Source organism: Pelobates fuscus, chromosome 13, assembly GCF_036172605.1.
Source record: "Pelobates fuscus isolate aPelFus1 chromosome 13, aPelFus1.pri, whole genome shotgun sequence".
NCBI lineage: Eukaryota > Metazoa > Chordata > Amphibia > Anura > Pelobatidae > Pelobates > Pelobates fuscus.
This window is the reverse complement of record NC_086329.1, coordinates 23,313,711-23,329,796: the sequence shown is the minus strand read 5'-3', so window position 1 is coordinate 23,329,796 and position 16,086 is coordinate 23,313,711. Positions and strand designations below refer to the sequence as shown.

The window sequence follows — 16,086 nt, the reverse complement described above, 5'->3', positions numbered from 1 at the left end:
TTCAGAGAAACTTCTATGTTTATGTTAGGGTTAATCCAGCCTCCTGTGGCTGTCTCTTGACAGCCGTTAGAGGCGCTTACGTGCTTCTCAAAATGTAAATGTAATATGGACTGACAGTGAGAAATAAATATACCCAATGGGATGAAATAACAGTAGGGCTGCGTCACATACAAGGGAGCGACTTATTAAATGAAACCGAAACGATATAGCTGGTATGTGAGCGCTCCAATTAATTATGCAGATCTACATAAAAATCAAGATGAAAATATCAATAAACTTAAAAATGACCAATCTCGCCGAGATCACCACAATGACCACCATAAACCACAATTGAATGTACTGGGTGAGTCTTATCTGAATCAGAATACTCTACACATATATATAAGAGTATAACAAAATATCATTTATTGTATAATAAACCAATCATAAAAAATGAAACAACATCTCAAAACGTCCAGTATCAGATGTAATCGTGATGAATAGTAAGGGGCCCCTTATTCATATTCTTGTCGACAAAGGACTGATGTAAAAAATCCGAGATGTGCACATTAGCATAAAAACTATATGTGAACTCAAAAAAGTTCAAGCAGTAGGCTCCAGTCCAGTCCGTGAAAAAATATATAAGTGGATAAACGGATAGTGCCCAGACGACCAAGCCGTCTTACGGAGAGGGAGCTCAAACACCAGCCAAACACCCTGGTCAAGACTAAGAGGGAAGCGATAGGGATGGCCCCAAAGGTGAAAAATCACATCCAGATATGGAAAACTATGGGGATATCACTTCAGCAACTTACCCTATCCGTCCGACCATCGGGTGAGAAACTGGGAGCACATAAACTCCAAACCGTGAGGGCTGCAGGAAAAAGGCCGTTCTCGCCAGGTCGCTTGCCGAAAATCAATGGCGGGTCGTAAAGGACGAATCAGCTGGGAAGTTCAAATCCGTCGGCGGTGTGGTGAGGTAGCAGACAGCACGTCTACGCGTTTCGTCCTAGCTGGAGGACTTTTTTTGAGTTCACATATAGTTTTTATGCTAATGTGCACATCTCGGATTTTTTACATCGGTCCTTTGTCGACAAGAATATGAATAAGGGGCCCCTTACTATTCATCACGATTACATCTGATACTGGACGTTTTGAGATGTTGTTTCATTTTTTATGATTGGTTTATTATACAATAAATGATATTTTGTTATACTCTTATATATATGTGTAGAGTATTCTGATTCAGATAAGACTCACCCAGTACATTCAATTGTGGTTTATGGTGGTCATTGTGGTGATCTCGGCGAGATTGGTCATTTTTAAGTTTATTGATATTTTCATCTTGATTTTTATGTAGATCTGCATAATTAATTGGAGCGCTTACGTGCTTCTCACTGTGAAAATCACAGTGAGAAGACGCCAGCGTCCATAGGAAAGCATTATGAATGCTTTCCTATGAGACTGGCTGAATGCGTGCGCAGCTCCTGCCGCGCATGCGCATTCAGCCGAGGAGGCGGAGAGGAGGAGGAGGAGAGCTCCCCGCCCGGCGCTGGAGAAAGAGGTAAGTGTAACCCCTTCCTCTCCCCAGAGCCCGGCAGGAGGGGGTCCCTGAGGGTGGGGGCACCCTCATGGCACTATAGTGCCAGGAAAACGAGTATGTTTTCCTGGTACTATAGTGCTCCTTTAAGCAGCCTTAGCCACACCCCATGCATGTGACTTGCACAGCCTTCCTAAAAACTTCCTGTAAAGAGTCACCTAATGTTTACACTTCCTTTATTGGAAATTGTTTAATTTAAAATGTTTTATCCTCTGCTCTTTTAATAGCTTGCTAGATCCTACAGGGGCCTCCTTTATGCAATTAAAGTTCAATCTACAGAGCAGGAGATAAAAACCTTTAAAGTAACATCTGATTGAAAATGGAACCATTTTGTTTTCATGCAGACTGAGTCAGTCCAACATCTTACACTATATATCTTCTTTTTTCTAAAAGGTTTATGAAACTTACTTCCACCCACTCCGTTGATCCAATGAGTCCATATTCTTCTGCTCCCCAACTGCAAAACAAAATTGATCTCCGTGGGCGCCATCCTGCCAATGCAGATAATGGAACAAGATATAAATTAGGGAAGTATGTGTAATGTAAACTATCATTGCATTTGTTTTCAGCAGACTGTAAAAGTAAAATATATTGGGTGCATGGCCAGGACGTCAACAAAGTCGTTTACTCCACAATGCCTCGTGGCTAAAATAAGCACCTCTCCTGCCTAGCATCTTACTAACCCATACGATGGGAAAGAATTTCCGTACCCAGGGTTCCCCTGAGGGGTTTGGTATTATATATAGAACAAAAAGGCATGCACGGTAGGAAATAAATAATATAAATTAGCATATATGACAAAAACAAGCACAAAAAAAACAAAAAACACAAGCATGAATGTGTATATGCAGAGGCAATCGATAGACGCAATGTACTTTGATAAAGACAGCGCAGCCATATAACAAGGTTATCAAGAATGTGCAATAATATCGTTAACAGACACCCTAGCAAGTCGAAGCAGCACAACTTTGCGAACCATAACTAATAAAGCTGCTTGTAATGTTCCTGACAATAATGACAGTAACATACCTTATTATACGTTGAACCTGTATGGCTCTATGAAATGCAGCCACTGTAACCGCTTGCTATGACCCTGTGAAAGTTGTCATTGACTAGCTTTAGAACATTCTGCACCTAAACAACCTGGTGAAAGAGGACGAAGAAGTATACGATGCTCCTATTTAACACCCTCGTCTGTACTTTACGTTATACTCCATTGTACTGACAAATGTATGCATATGACGCCCTTTTTTTTCTTTTTTGTACAAACACCATGCATGATTGATAAATAAAGAATAAAAAAAACACAAGTTCATAATATAAGAAGTGCCAATAGATAAAAAAAAAATCTGTAAGCATTAAATGTCTGAATCACTGAAATGAAAGTGTTGCATTAGCAGTGGATTAGCAGTACCACACCTCCACCTGTACTACCAGTCTTCCCACCTGTATAAACTGTGGAAAGATATTAAAGGCTTTGCTGTGCATGAACCCAACCACAGGAGGCAGCTGGTGGTACAACTTCACGTTACATGTTTGGCACACCCTGGCTCCCAAGATGGGCCTTTACTCATTCCCTTCTCCCTATTACCCTTTGACAGGTAACCTGGACTTCCCATTCATTATGGACAGCCACATCATTTTCTACCTGTTGCTACACGCGAACTGTGGTGGTGGATAAAATGATACCGCTAAACAAACTCCTAACAGACGCCCCCTGTTCAGTCATGCCACAGTTTAGGTACAAGCAATTGAAAGGGTTATTACTCGCATACACCAAGAACTGGACTTACATAGACACTTAATCTCATTCGAGCTTCTATGTGATGATCCAGAAGCCATGCCACACGCAATCTCAATTTTATATTCTACATTTCAGCTCAAGAGGAACCTACCGCCACCCCCCTTTCATGGGTAAATGGGAAAACCATGATGCCAAATCAGTGTCCTTGTAGACCATACGTGTCCTTGTACACCACTGTTAACTGGCAAGCAAGACACAGGAAAAATGTGAGGTGCTGTCACTGTGGTATAAAACACCTTAACTCCTCAAGACCATCAATGACAACTTAGATGGCCTATGCTGGGGCAGTCACTCTTCTGCATGAACATCTTTTTACATATATGGTGGCACTCCCCAGAGAGCAGATTGTTTTGGGAGACTATTCATGCCATCCTATGAAATTCTCAGAGAATCTGCCAAAATTACAACCCGGTTAATTTCACCTGCACTAAAACACAGTCCCAACTGCCCGATTTAAGAAGTCCTTGACCAAGCACATTTTTAACGTGCCTAAACCAGTTATTCTACTGTACTGGAGGCAGGATACTTCACACCTTCTCCACTTCTGGTATACCATAATGGAAGAATTTAAGATGGAGAACAAAGAACTAACTTTTATGGCTCAGATTCAGTTGCAGATATATACCAATATTTTGACACAGTGGCTGATTTCAACCTACACGGACAAGTTTCAGCAGCTGCTTATGTACAGGTAAGCTGCAGGAAAGACCCTGCGGGAGAGTGAAGGGTGACCTGTTGGGGCATGCGCACTGGTCTGTCGCGAATGTCCCGGGTTGCCGAGCTGGCCAGCTACTGGAGGTGCCGGATCGGGGGGCAGAGGAGAGATAGGAATATGTTACACAGTACAATGCTGCCACATTAGAGTCACCAGGAAAACAATGTGACCTTACCTAAGTAACTTGGTGATTGGTTCATCTCTATTGTAAATTGTTCTAGTTAGTGATTGAAAAAAAATATGCGAAGACATGAGTTTTCTATTGCTGTTTACATGCGAGACATGAAATCCACATCATTTAAAAATGTATTTCTAAAAATCTGAATCTGATCGCAATGGAGAACATATTTTGTTATAACACATTCCAGGCTGAACAAAGTGCACAGGCCACCTGTTGTTTTTGTGAAACTGATCAAGATTAATGCTGAACAGATATATCATAGATAAAATGAGAACCAAACACAAACTGTGCCAGCCCATTACAACAGTGTTAACGACTTTTAGTTTGCCTGATAATGGTATTCTTTCTAAGTGGAGCATCTGTTGCCTCTGGGATGCCATCTCTGGCCATTTATCATTCAAGATATTTTCTGCAATATTTATCTACTGCCATCAAAGATTTGGATAAATTTCACAAAAGCATAGAGCTGAAATGTCTGTTGGAAGGAGGATGTTGAGGCTCTGCTAATAAAACTCCACCATTCCTTAAAAATACTTTGTATAGCCATTACAAATGACGTTTTACACATAATGTCTCCATGTAATATATGTAAATTTATAAGACATAACATGCCAGTGGCTTCATATTTAATTTGGCTACAAAATACATGTACATAGTTTGGTCACCACTTATTTAGACTGCAACTATTCTAAACAGATTGTGCAATTCAGTCTCTGAAAATATATATTCATGCCTTGTTCTAAATCAGACAATATAGTGTTCATATCTTATCTATACATTGGGATTCTACGCTTATGTTTTTCAATGTAGCGTTCATTGGTTGCCAAAAGTTCCCAAATGGAAAGGTATTGATAAGCAAGGATTGATGCCATGCAAAAGCCTGAAAATCAATGCAAGTAAATTGGGAAGCAACTTTAAAGACAGAGTATACAAAATTCACCATTCTTTGTAATTGTGTTATCATTCATATCCTTTCACCTTTTTGCTGCTGGTAAAATAACACAAAAAGAGTGTGTCCGTGTGAGAAAGCATAACCATATGTTTGTTTGTTTGTTTTTTGTTGTTTTTTTTACATTATTTTATTTTAACCCCTTAAGGACACGTGACGTGTGTGATATGTCATGATTCCCTTTTATTCCAGAAGTTTGGTCCTTAAGGGGTTAAAGGCTTCAGTGTATACCTTTTTCAAGCATTCGGGCCATGGATCTGCTCAGTTCCATCATTGCAGCTGTACCACTGGATGGATCAATGGCTCCAAATACCCAGGCATCTCGATGGTTACCCAAAACCACATAACGATCTGGAAACAAAGGCCATATAATCATGTAGTTAGAACATTAGTCATGGCAACCATTTGTTTAAAATAAAAAATATCACTGATTTATAAGACTTTTTATGACAATAACCCAAATGTTTACATCATCCTTTTAAAGTTCATAACCTAGCTCAGAGTTTATCTATACATTCACTGTGAGAATAATCTTACTTTTCTGTTTTGTTTTTTTGGTTTTTTTTTTTTCCTCTTGAAAACAGGAGTGAAACCAATCTTTTGCTGCTGGTGATTGACATATTATGGGTCATTTTTCAATCTCTTTGACTGTTGTTTGGCCCCTTCTGACCGCTTGCAATGAGACAGATTGAGGACCCCAAACCAAATGCCCACAATCACTCCCTATATCCTCTAAAACAAGGGATTGGATAAGAGTTCTTCCCTACCAGACTCCATGAATTCATTGAGTTACCCTTCTTTCCTGGAATGGAAGGGGCGCAAAAACTCAAATGAAACCTGAAAGTTTGGTTGGCTGTTAAGTCGTGCTTATCTACAAACTTCACAACCATACATAACTCTGTTACAAGAGATACACTGATCAAAAGATTCTACCACGTCCGTTAAAGTCCATTGGGTTCAGTTATGTATCACCACAAATAATAACTCAAAAGCTTGAGTAGTGGCCTCTACAATTGAAACCCTGTCAAATCAACCAGGGGACTGATATATTTATTTGTTTAATGTTAATTATCCAATATTTATGATACTCTGTGTTTAATGTATCTGCTCCTAATGTTCCTAATTAGTATTTTAATGCTAAGCTCACTGCTCTTCTACCAAAGTTTATAGATTGCTTGTGGGAGGTGACTTTTTAATAATTTCCTTGACTTTGTACTTGACAAATCAACTTCCCTTCAGACTTGTTCACAGGACAATAATCAGGGACCTGTCCGTTTATTCCTCACTCTAAACATCTAGTGTTTTTTCAAATATTTTTATTTGTTTCAGCTCAGAATGTGACTGTACACATTACGTCCAGGTACACAACTACCTTTTCTGCATCAACGTGTTTTTGGCAACCTTTTCTCTCCTACCACAGATTGACAAAACCTCAATAGAAACTATTTCCCTCTCTGATCATGCTCCAATTACCTTGACGCTGATTCTACGCAGTGCTATTCCCTATTCGAAACATTGATGATTCCCTACCTACTTGTCGAGGCTTGTCAGCAGATTTAACATGTTTTCTGCTACCACACTCGATCATGCATCTAATGAAGATGTTCGATAATAGCCCCTGGAGGAAGCCCAAGGCACTTGATCAAAGTGGTACTATGCTACAGCAATCGAATGTCCTTTCCTTAAGTGCATCATTGGCATTGATCAATAGGGACCCTAAAGCACACTGGAACCGTGACATTTTAAGAGCAAAAAGGAAAAGAGATAGATAAACTTATTCTGAATTTTAACTGCAAATGCTCTTACTGGTAAATCAAGCCCCAGAAACAGTTGCTATAGATTAGTGGTGTATAACCTCTAGGTCTGGGCAAAACTGTCAGACAAAGGCATGACCACTGGCCCGAAGCATATAAAAGCATCTCATTATGTGAGATCTGGCGACCGGTAACTTGTTCAGCTTTATGGCTCGGTGCTGTGTGTGTCATCACAAATACAAGTTTGCAGATTTCTAAACATCTGGCTTGACTCACGTTATACAATTTCAGTGTTTCTTCCCTTAATACTATTAACAGCTAATTTTTGTTAAATTCTTTATTTTTGTCGTGCATAGATACGTCAAGGACATTTGCAAAACATCAGAAAAATAATCACGGTACATGGAATTATCCCTCAAAGGTCAATCACAGAATAGAATCCCCTAACACTTTGTGTAAATAAAATGTACCTGTTCCCTTTCTCCATTTTCAGATTGCCTATCCAAATTTGCTGCAATAAATCTTTTTGACTGCTTTTCTCCGTTCTGCTGCTGCCGCACTCACAAAGAGCCTCTGCGCCCCATTGCAAGAGGAGGGTTTCCCCAGTAAAAAACATGCCACGCACAATCTTATCCCTGTGCCAATTGGCACAGAACTAACGGACTCACAGGAGGGGGAGGGCTGCTTTTTTTTTTGTTTTTTTTGTTAACCTCTGATTTTAAAGAAATCTAGATATTTGCTAGCAATTCCGCTAGTACTATGTATAGATTACATTTGACATTCTACCATTTAAGATGTATGTGTTATAACACCCATCAATTTATCATTTTATAACAGCTGGTTTGCAACTCTAAATAGCTCCCAAATTATTTTAGCAGACCACCGCCAGAAGGAAAAGGCACATTCTATTCACACAGGCAAATAAGCAGAGGCCTACCCAGGTGTTAAACATTCCTAGTGTGAGGTGATTTTAGGAGTATATAAGGGCTGTTGTCATTAGCTTGGCTGATTTATCGCTTGGTTGCTTCATCTAAGTGTTGCTTCTAAGTGTGTGTGGTTGGAGATATTCTGGAGAGTGTTGCTTCTAAGTGTGTGGTTGGAGATATTCTGGAGAGTGTTGCTTCTAAGTGTGTGTGGTTGGAGATATTCTGGAGATCAACTGGAGGTAATCTGAGGGATTCAGGAGGATAAATAAAAAGTTGATTCGTTTGATGGGGGCGGAGCTAAGCAACCAAGCAGCCCAGATGTGCTCGGCAAGAGCTCCCATGTCTGGGGACTAAAATCGGGGTAATATACCCAAAAATCAAGACGTTCGAGCCGCAGGCCACGACAACAGTAACCAGGTGAGGCTGCTGCATCAAATGGTGCTCTCTCAAGCGCCAACACAGCCAACCAGACACACCGAGGCTTGTGGCCTACCAGAGACAAAGCCACAGAGAGACGGCCGCTCTCTGGGCACAAGTCCAGCGACTGGATCCTCAAACTCCCCCTTCCCCCCCCCCCGTCTGGTGGGGGTTATCCCGGACTCCACAAAGAACGGCAGAGGAGAGCAAACCGCACAGATCGAGACACCAGACTCACACAGAGCACCCAAGCGCATGACCTCGTGGCGCGTCCAAGATGGCGGCTGTCAACTCACCACACACTCAGAGCCTACCTCCAAGCCACAGACCCCATCAAGGAACCACCGCTGACTCCCTGCAACGCCTTGAGGAAATCTCAGATTCTGGGAGAAACTCGACCAGCGGGTACAGGCACGTGCCGGTGAGCAAGGGCGCAATTAGCGGGGAGCGGGGAGGATACCCTCGGACGCAGCAACTACGCATCCATGCACCCCTACTCTCCATAGCCCACCTGGGCTGAAGGCCGCCAGGGCTAATGCCCGGAAGCATCTTCCACAGCTCCAGCAGTCACCGAGTTAGTGGCACAGTGATGCAGGCCTGTTTATCAGCCTGGGGCTGGTGGACCACCCTTCCCTACACCTGCTCAGTTGAGGCCCTACATAGACCACCAGCAGACACCAGCGGCTTCCCAGCGGAGGGAGTCGGATGACTGAGACAGCCACACACTCGCACCCTTATGCCCAAGGTGCTTTCCACACAGAACTACCGAACACGTTAAATGGACATGAGGACCCACTTACCCGGGACTGCTCCAATTCAGGCTCAAGGCACCCTTCACCCAAAGTTCCAGATGGAGGGACAAGCACTCCCAAACGAAACTAGACATGTAATTATGTGAGCTTCTACCGGCATAGCCCATACACTCCAGACCGGCTGTATAGTGTTATACTTATCACTTGTCTCTAACACACATGCAGACACGACCACACTTTAAACCACCCTGTCACTAACAGAACACAATTGCACACGCCAATCAAGCTCCTGATACACACAACATCTCTCATATCGAGCTAGTCTCGTTGTCAAACACTCTTGCTCTAATGTCACGACATTCCCGAAAGGCATAAACGCTCATACCATGCCACTACTTAGTCCTCTTGGTTATACTCAGTCTGCCCAAAAATGTTGTATTATTGTATTGATGTCCGCAAGTTTGCTCTCTAAGCGCTGGTTTCACGTTAAGATATATATATGTCTAGCTTCACTCTACACGTATTACTATGAGCTTCTTCAATATCTTATTATTTAAAAAATGTGCATGTAATCTTTCATACCTCTTCGTTATAATCAATGAAAATAAGCGTGAGGATTGCCGTCGGGGTACCCCACGTGTGTTGTAATATCTTTATGCACTGCCACAAAAAAAAAAAAGTTTGATTTAAATTATTCACCTCATTGGAATGGCAGACTTAGTTCAGTGTAATAGTTGCTATGCATTTGTTTCACGTTCCACTTTTTGGAGGTTTGGTTGTTGTCTAATCTGTAGACAGTTCTCTATCTTGCGGCAGGAGAATGTATTTTTGAAGTCTGAGATTTGTAAATTATCTGGTAAACAAACTCAGGCTGGAACTGCTGCAAAGCCACTGCCACAGAGACATACTAGGAATGGCAGATGGATCACTGTAGGATCTGGTAGACTTAGAGTTGTGGATAAAAGGCATATTGCACAGTCTGTTGCTTTACATAATTCATTTTCTGCACTTTCAGAGTGTAATGGTGTCATGGAGACAGGCACTGAGGGTAGTGGTGTTGTGCAGAGAGGCACTGAGGGTAGTGGTGTTGTGCAGAGAGGCACTGAGGCTAGTGGTGTTGTGCAGAGAGGCACTGAGGCTAGTGGTGTTGTACAGAGAGGCACTGAGGCTAGTGGTGTTGTGCAGAGAGGCACTGAGGCTAGTGGTGTTGTTGAGAGAGGCATTTAGGCTAGTGGTGTTGTGCAGAGAGGCACTGAGGCTAGAGGTGTTGTGGAGAGAGGCACTGAGGCTAGAGGTGTTGTGGAGAGAGGCACTGAGGCTAGTGGTGTTGTGGAGAGAGGCACTGAGGCTAGTGGTGTTGTGCAGAGAGGCACTGAGGCTAGTGGTGTTGTGCAGAGAGGCACTGAGGCTAGTGGTGTTGTGCAGAGAGGCACTGAGGCTAGTGGTGTTGTGCAGAGAGGCTTGAAGACTATGGTGCGGCCTAATAGAAAACAGTTGTTGTTGGGGGATTCCATCATAAGAGGTGTGGATATGGACAATGGTGGTCTTGTGAGGTGTCTTCCCGGAGCTACTGCTCACAGAGACAGGAGACATATCTGTAATATTGTTAAGCAAGCAAAGCAGGAAGGGGAATTGGATGTACTTGTCCATCTAGGGACAAATTACTTGGCTTGCAATGAGGTTTCAGAGGTTAAGGAAGTTTTTAGTGTTTTTGCCAATGATATACGGCAGGTTGCTTCCACACTGTCATTCTCTGAAGTTCTGCCTGTGCATAACACTCAGAATGACAGGCAGATGCGTATTAGGGACTTTAACTTGTGGCTTGGTGAATGGTGTCGGGAGCAAGGATTTGGCTTTATTGCTCATGGTAGCTCTGTTTGGAATGGAAATAAACTGGGAAAAAAAGATGGTTTGCATCTTTCTCAAAAGGGAACAAATGTTCTCAGTGAGCAGTTCAGAGGTTTTGCTAGGATGTATTTAAACTAGGAGGGGGGGACAAAAGGGTGATAAAACATCAATCCAATTGTCCCCCAAAACAAGGACAGAAGGTGCCTGTAGCAAGTGTGTTAAAAAATGATAAGCTTAGAGTCATGTCTACAAATGCTCGCAGTTTAGGGAATAAGATCCATGAACTTGTGGCAATAATGGCAACTGATAGTGTAGATTTAGTCGCTGTTACTGAGACATGGTATAATGAGAAAAATGACTGGGACATAGCAATACCAGGGTACTCTTTATATAGAAAAAACAGGGAAGGCAAGAAAGGGGGAGGGTGGCCCTGTATGTGAAGGATAGCATAAAATCTAGCCTAATAAAGGTTAGTGAGACGAACATAGAGTCCGTTTGGGTTACGTTAGAATTTTGTAATCACACAGTAATTTGTGTAGGTGTGATTTATAGGCCCCCAGGACAAATTGAAGAGTTAGATCATCTACTAGTTGAAGAAATAGCTAAAATGACAATGAAGGGGGGAGTTATCATCATGGGTGACTTTAATCTTCCTGATGTGAATTGGAAAACAAAAATAGCTACTTGTGCCAGGAGCACACATATTCTAAACTCCCTACTGGGATTGTCTCTAAAACAAGTCGTTGAGGAGCCAACTCGTAAAGAGGCCATACTAGATTTAGTGTTAACAAATGGAGATTTGGTATCAGATATTACTGTAGGTGAAAGTTTAGGATCCAGTGATCATCAGTCAGTGTGGTTTAATATAAGAACAGTGACTGAGTCACACCACACAAAAACAAAAGTTTTAGACTTTAGAAAAACAGACTTTTCTAAAATTAGAATATGTGTAAATGAGTCATTATCAGACTGGAGCAACTTAAATGGAGTCCAAAAGGAATGGGATTATTTAAAAGCTGCACTACTGAAGGCAACAGAAAATTGCATTAGGCTTGTCAGTAAAAGCAAAAAATTCAAGAAACCACTGTGGTACTCCGCAGATGTGGCCAAAATAGTAAAAAACAAAAAGTTAGCATTTAGTAATTATAAAAAAAAAACAGAGTGAGGAAGACAGAATGACCTATAAGATTAGGCAGAAAGAGGCAAAGCAAGTTATAAGAGCTTCCAAATCACACACAGAAGAGAAAATAGCACAGTCAGTAAAAAAAGGGGGACAAAACTTTTTTTAGATACATAAATGAGAAAAGAAAAGTAAAACAATGATTAGTTAGATTAAAAACAAAAGAAGGATGATATGTAGATGAGGATAAAGGTCTAGCTGACTGCCTCAATGAATATTTTTGTTCGGTATTTACAGCTGAAAATGAAGGAAAGGGACCTCCGTTAAGAAAAAGGATAAATGAGTCATTTATTACACGTGAGTTTACAGAGGAAGAGGTTCTATTTCAACTGTCAAAAGTAAAGACAAATAAGTCAATGGGACCTGATGGAATACACCCAAAGCTATTAAAAGAGCTTAGTGGTGTACTAGCAAAACCATTAACAGATTTATTTAACCAATCATTGTTAACAGGAGTAGTCCCAGAAGATTGGAAGTTAGCGAATGTTGTGCCCATTCACAAGAAAGGTAATAGGGAGGAGTCGGGCAACTATAGGCCAGTAAGCCTTACTTCAGTAGTGGGGAAAGTGATGGAAACCATGTTAAAGGATAGGATTGTTGAACATCTAAAAACACATGGATTTCAAGATCAGAGACAACATGGGTTTACTTCAGGGAGATCATGCCAAACTAATCTTATTGATTTTTTTGATTGGGTAACTAAAATTATAGATCAGGGTGGTGCAGTAGACATTGCTTACCTAGATTTCAGCAAGGCTTTTGACACTGTTGCACATAGAAGGCTTATCAATAAACTGCAATCTTTGAGTTTGGATTCCAATATTGTTGAATGGGTAAGGCAGTGGCTGAGTGACCGGCAACAGAGGGTTGTAGTCAATGGAGTATATTCGAAGCTTGGGCTTGTCACCAGTGGGGTACCTCAGGGATCTGTACTTGGACCCATTCTCTTTAATATTTTTATTAGTGATATTGCAGAAGGTCTTGATGGTGAGGTGTGTCTTTTTGCGGATGATACTAAGATATGTAACAGGGTTGATGTTCCAGGAGGGATAAGCCAAATGGCAAGTGATTTAGGTAAACTAGAAAAATGGTCAGAGTTGTGGCAACTGACATTTAATGTGGATAAGTGCAAGATAATGCATATTGGACGTAAAAACCCAAGGGCAGAGTACAGAATATTTGATAGAGTCCTAACCTCAGCATCTGAGGAAAGGGATTTAGGGGTGATTATTTCTGATGACTTAAAGGTAGGCAGACAATGTAATAGAGCAGCAGGAAATGCTAGCAGAATGCTTGGTTGTATAGGGAGAGGTATTATCAGTAGAAAGAGGGAAGTGCTCATGCCATTGTACAGAACACTGGTGAGACCTCACTTGGAGTACTGTACACAGTACCGGAGACCGTATCTTCAGAAGGATATTGATACCTTAGAGAGAGTTCAGAGAAGGGCTACTAAACTGGTTCATGGATTGCAGGATAAAACTTACCAGGAAAGGTTAAAGGTTCTTAACATGTATAGCTTGGAGGAAAGACGAGACAGGGGGGATATGATAGAAACATTTAAATACATAAAGGGAATCAACACAGTAAAGGAGGAGACTGTATTTAAAAGAAGAAAAACTACCACAACAAGAGGACATAGTCTTAAATTAGAGGGGCAAAGGTTTAAAAATAATATCAGGAAGTATTACTTTACTGAGAGGGTAGTGGATGCATGGAATAGCCTTCCAGCTGAAGTGGTAGAGGTTAACACAGTAAAGGAGTTTAAGCATGCGTGGGATAGCCATAAGGCTATCCTAATTATAAGATAAGGCCAGGGACTAATGAAAGTATTTTGAAAACTGGGCAGACTAGATGGGCCGAATGGTTCTTATCTGCCGTCACATTCTATGTTTCTAGGCAACTGCTGACAAATAGTTTATTGTACTGGGATAATGGCAGTGGAAACCCTAGGGAAAATGTGAATAGTCTAATGAAAACATTTTATAAAATATTTTCTTGTGTTTATTAAATTACCTTCAAGAATGGGTCACTGAGCCAGTATCACATACATAACGTAGGCCTCTGACGAGAACAATTAGGGACCAGTTACATAATTTACAAATTGCAGGCCCATAAATTTGAAAACAAAGTTTTTGTCTCCCCACCTGAAAAGTAAGTATCTAGGAACAAAATTAGGACAATCTTGTGAAACGTGTGTTTATTTATTTTTAATCTAAGCATTCTAGTTTAAATTCAGAGAATTTTGATAAATTGTTTGGAACTGTATATATTATTTGGCTAAGGTCCTGAATAGGCATTAGACAGTATAATGGAGGGGGGCAATTTATTTTTCTTTAGATTACTTACCAGGCTCGTATTTTCCTTCAATGAATCCTATAACATTTCTGATTGTTTTCTTCACATTATATGATTTCACATAAAGTTTCAGTTTCCTGTTTAAAAAAACACACACAAAAGAAAATGAAAAATGTAACGTAGTACCTCTTTAAAGTTGTCATCATCGTTGTCATGATTTGTTATTGCATACTACTGTCTTGCGTGTACAAGCTGCCGTCTTATTGAGTGATCTAAAGGTACAGGAAGCTGAATAGTTACTTCTGTTATCAAATATGGAAATTATCGCTCGCTATGAAATCTTTTTATTGGAATTGACAAAGCTGACAAAATATAGCACGTGTGGAGTATTTGCCCGAATTACATGGCTCTGTTGAGACCGTTTCAGCTTTTTGTTAAAGTACAGATTACCAGTGCTATGTAATGATTACTGTATTTTTGCATAGTGTTATCATATCCTTTTTACCATATCGGTTTTTATACAAGTTTTTTTATTTTAAGTTTGTGCCCTGTAGGTCTTGTTAATGCATTTTTTATTGAGAGTGTCAGACAAATAGAAATGCAAAACATACATTGGATATCGATGAGTAGTTTCATGTTCAATTAAAATATTCAATCGTGAATAATAAACTAACATTATCTTTTCTATGAAATCATAACAAAACATAACTAAACAAAAGTATCCCTGCCAGTACCCCGCCCCCACTTCCCAACCAGAAAACCATAGTGTCAATGGTGAAATCAATAGTCTAAACATTTCATCTTAGTTCAGGGTTGGATTTAATTTTAGATGTTTTACGATCCCATGAACTGTCCTCGGATCTATAAGTAGAAAGGTTAACAAACTGAAACCTCTCTAGTTTAGAAAAATGTCGCCTGAGGGGGGATATGATAACAATATTTTCGGGGTCAATACACACCATTGTGTGGAAATCTATTCACAAACCGGACTTTACATAGGACACGAGGTCATGCGCTTAGACTGGAAGAAAGAAGATTTTGTCTAAGGCAAAAGAATGTTTTCCTTTTTTTTTTTGCTGTAAGAACAGTAAGGATGTGGAATTCTCTGCCTTAATAAGTGGTTTTATCAAAGTCCGTACAGATGTTGAAACGGCTACTAGATGCATACTTGCAAAAACAGAATATTCGAGGATATAATTTTTCAATGTAGGGTAATAACTGCTTGATCCAAGGATAAATCTGTCTGCCATTCTGGGGTCAAGAAGGAAGTTTTTCAAGCTGGGTTTTTTTTTGCCTTCTTTTGGATCAACAGGAAAAAAACAAATGTGAGGAAGGCTGATTTCTTGTAAGTGCAATCTTTGTAATAAATTTTGTAAATTTTATACAATCTGCACTTTTTTCTTTTATTCCTGAGCAAAAGTGGTATTGCCGTATAAATGATTGAATTTGGAACTTCTCCTCTCCATATACTACGAGACAGACACCTGCTTCCACTGCTATCCAGTCTCTATTATATACATCTGATCCTTGATTTGGATAATACCCCTGACAGGGTGACAGGCGTGATTACCATCTCTCTCTTGTAAGTTCTCTACCACGTGCAAAATTTATCTTTGCATTATTTACTTCACCATATTTTGTATTTTTGCCATTTAATAGATTCCACGTTCATGATCAGCCATA

At 40.5% G+C, this 16,086-nt stretch overlaps 1 protein-coding gene across 2 annotated transcripts in view; it reads right to left on the bottom strand.

Moving 5' to 3' along the window:
* LOC134583541 (N-acetylated-alpha-linked acidic dipeptidase 2-like) overlaps nucleotides 1-16,086 on the bottom strand; it is a 121,337-nt gene that overhangs the window by 55,540 nt on the left and 49,711 nt on the right. For both annotated transcript variants that reach the window (XM_063440488.1, XM_063440489.1), the window contains exons 8-10: nucleotides 14,455-14,540; nucleotides 5,460-5,579; nucleotides 1,988-2,070 (exon numbers count right to left, since the gene is read on the bottom strand). In XM_063440488.1, the coding sequence (XP_063296558.1) occupies nucleotides 1,988-2,070; nucleotides 5,460-5,579; nucleotides 14,455-14,540 (289 nt within the window). The remainder of the gene's footprint in view (nucleotides 1-1,987; nucleotides 2,071-5,459; nucleotides 5,580-14,454; nucleotides 14,541-16,086) is intronic.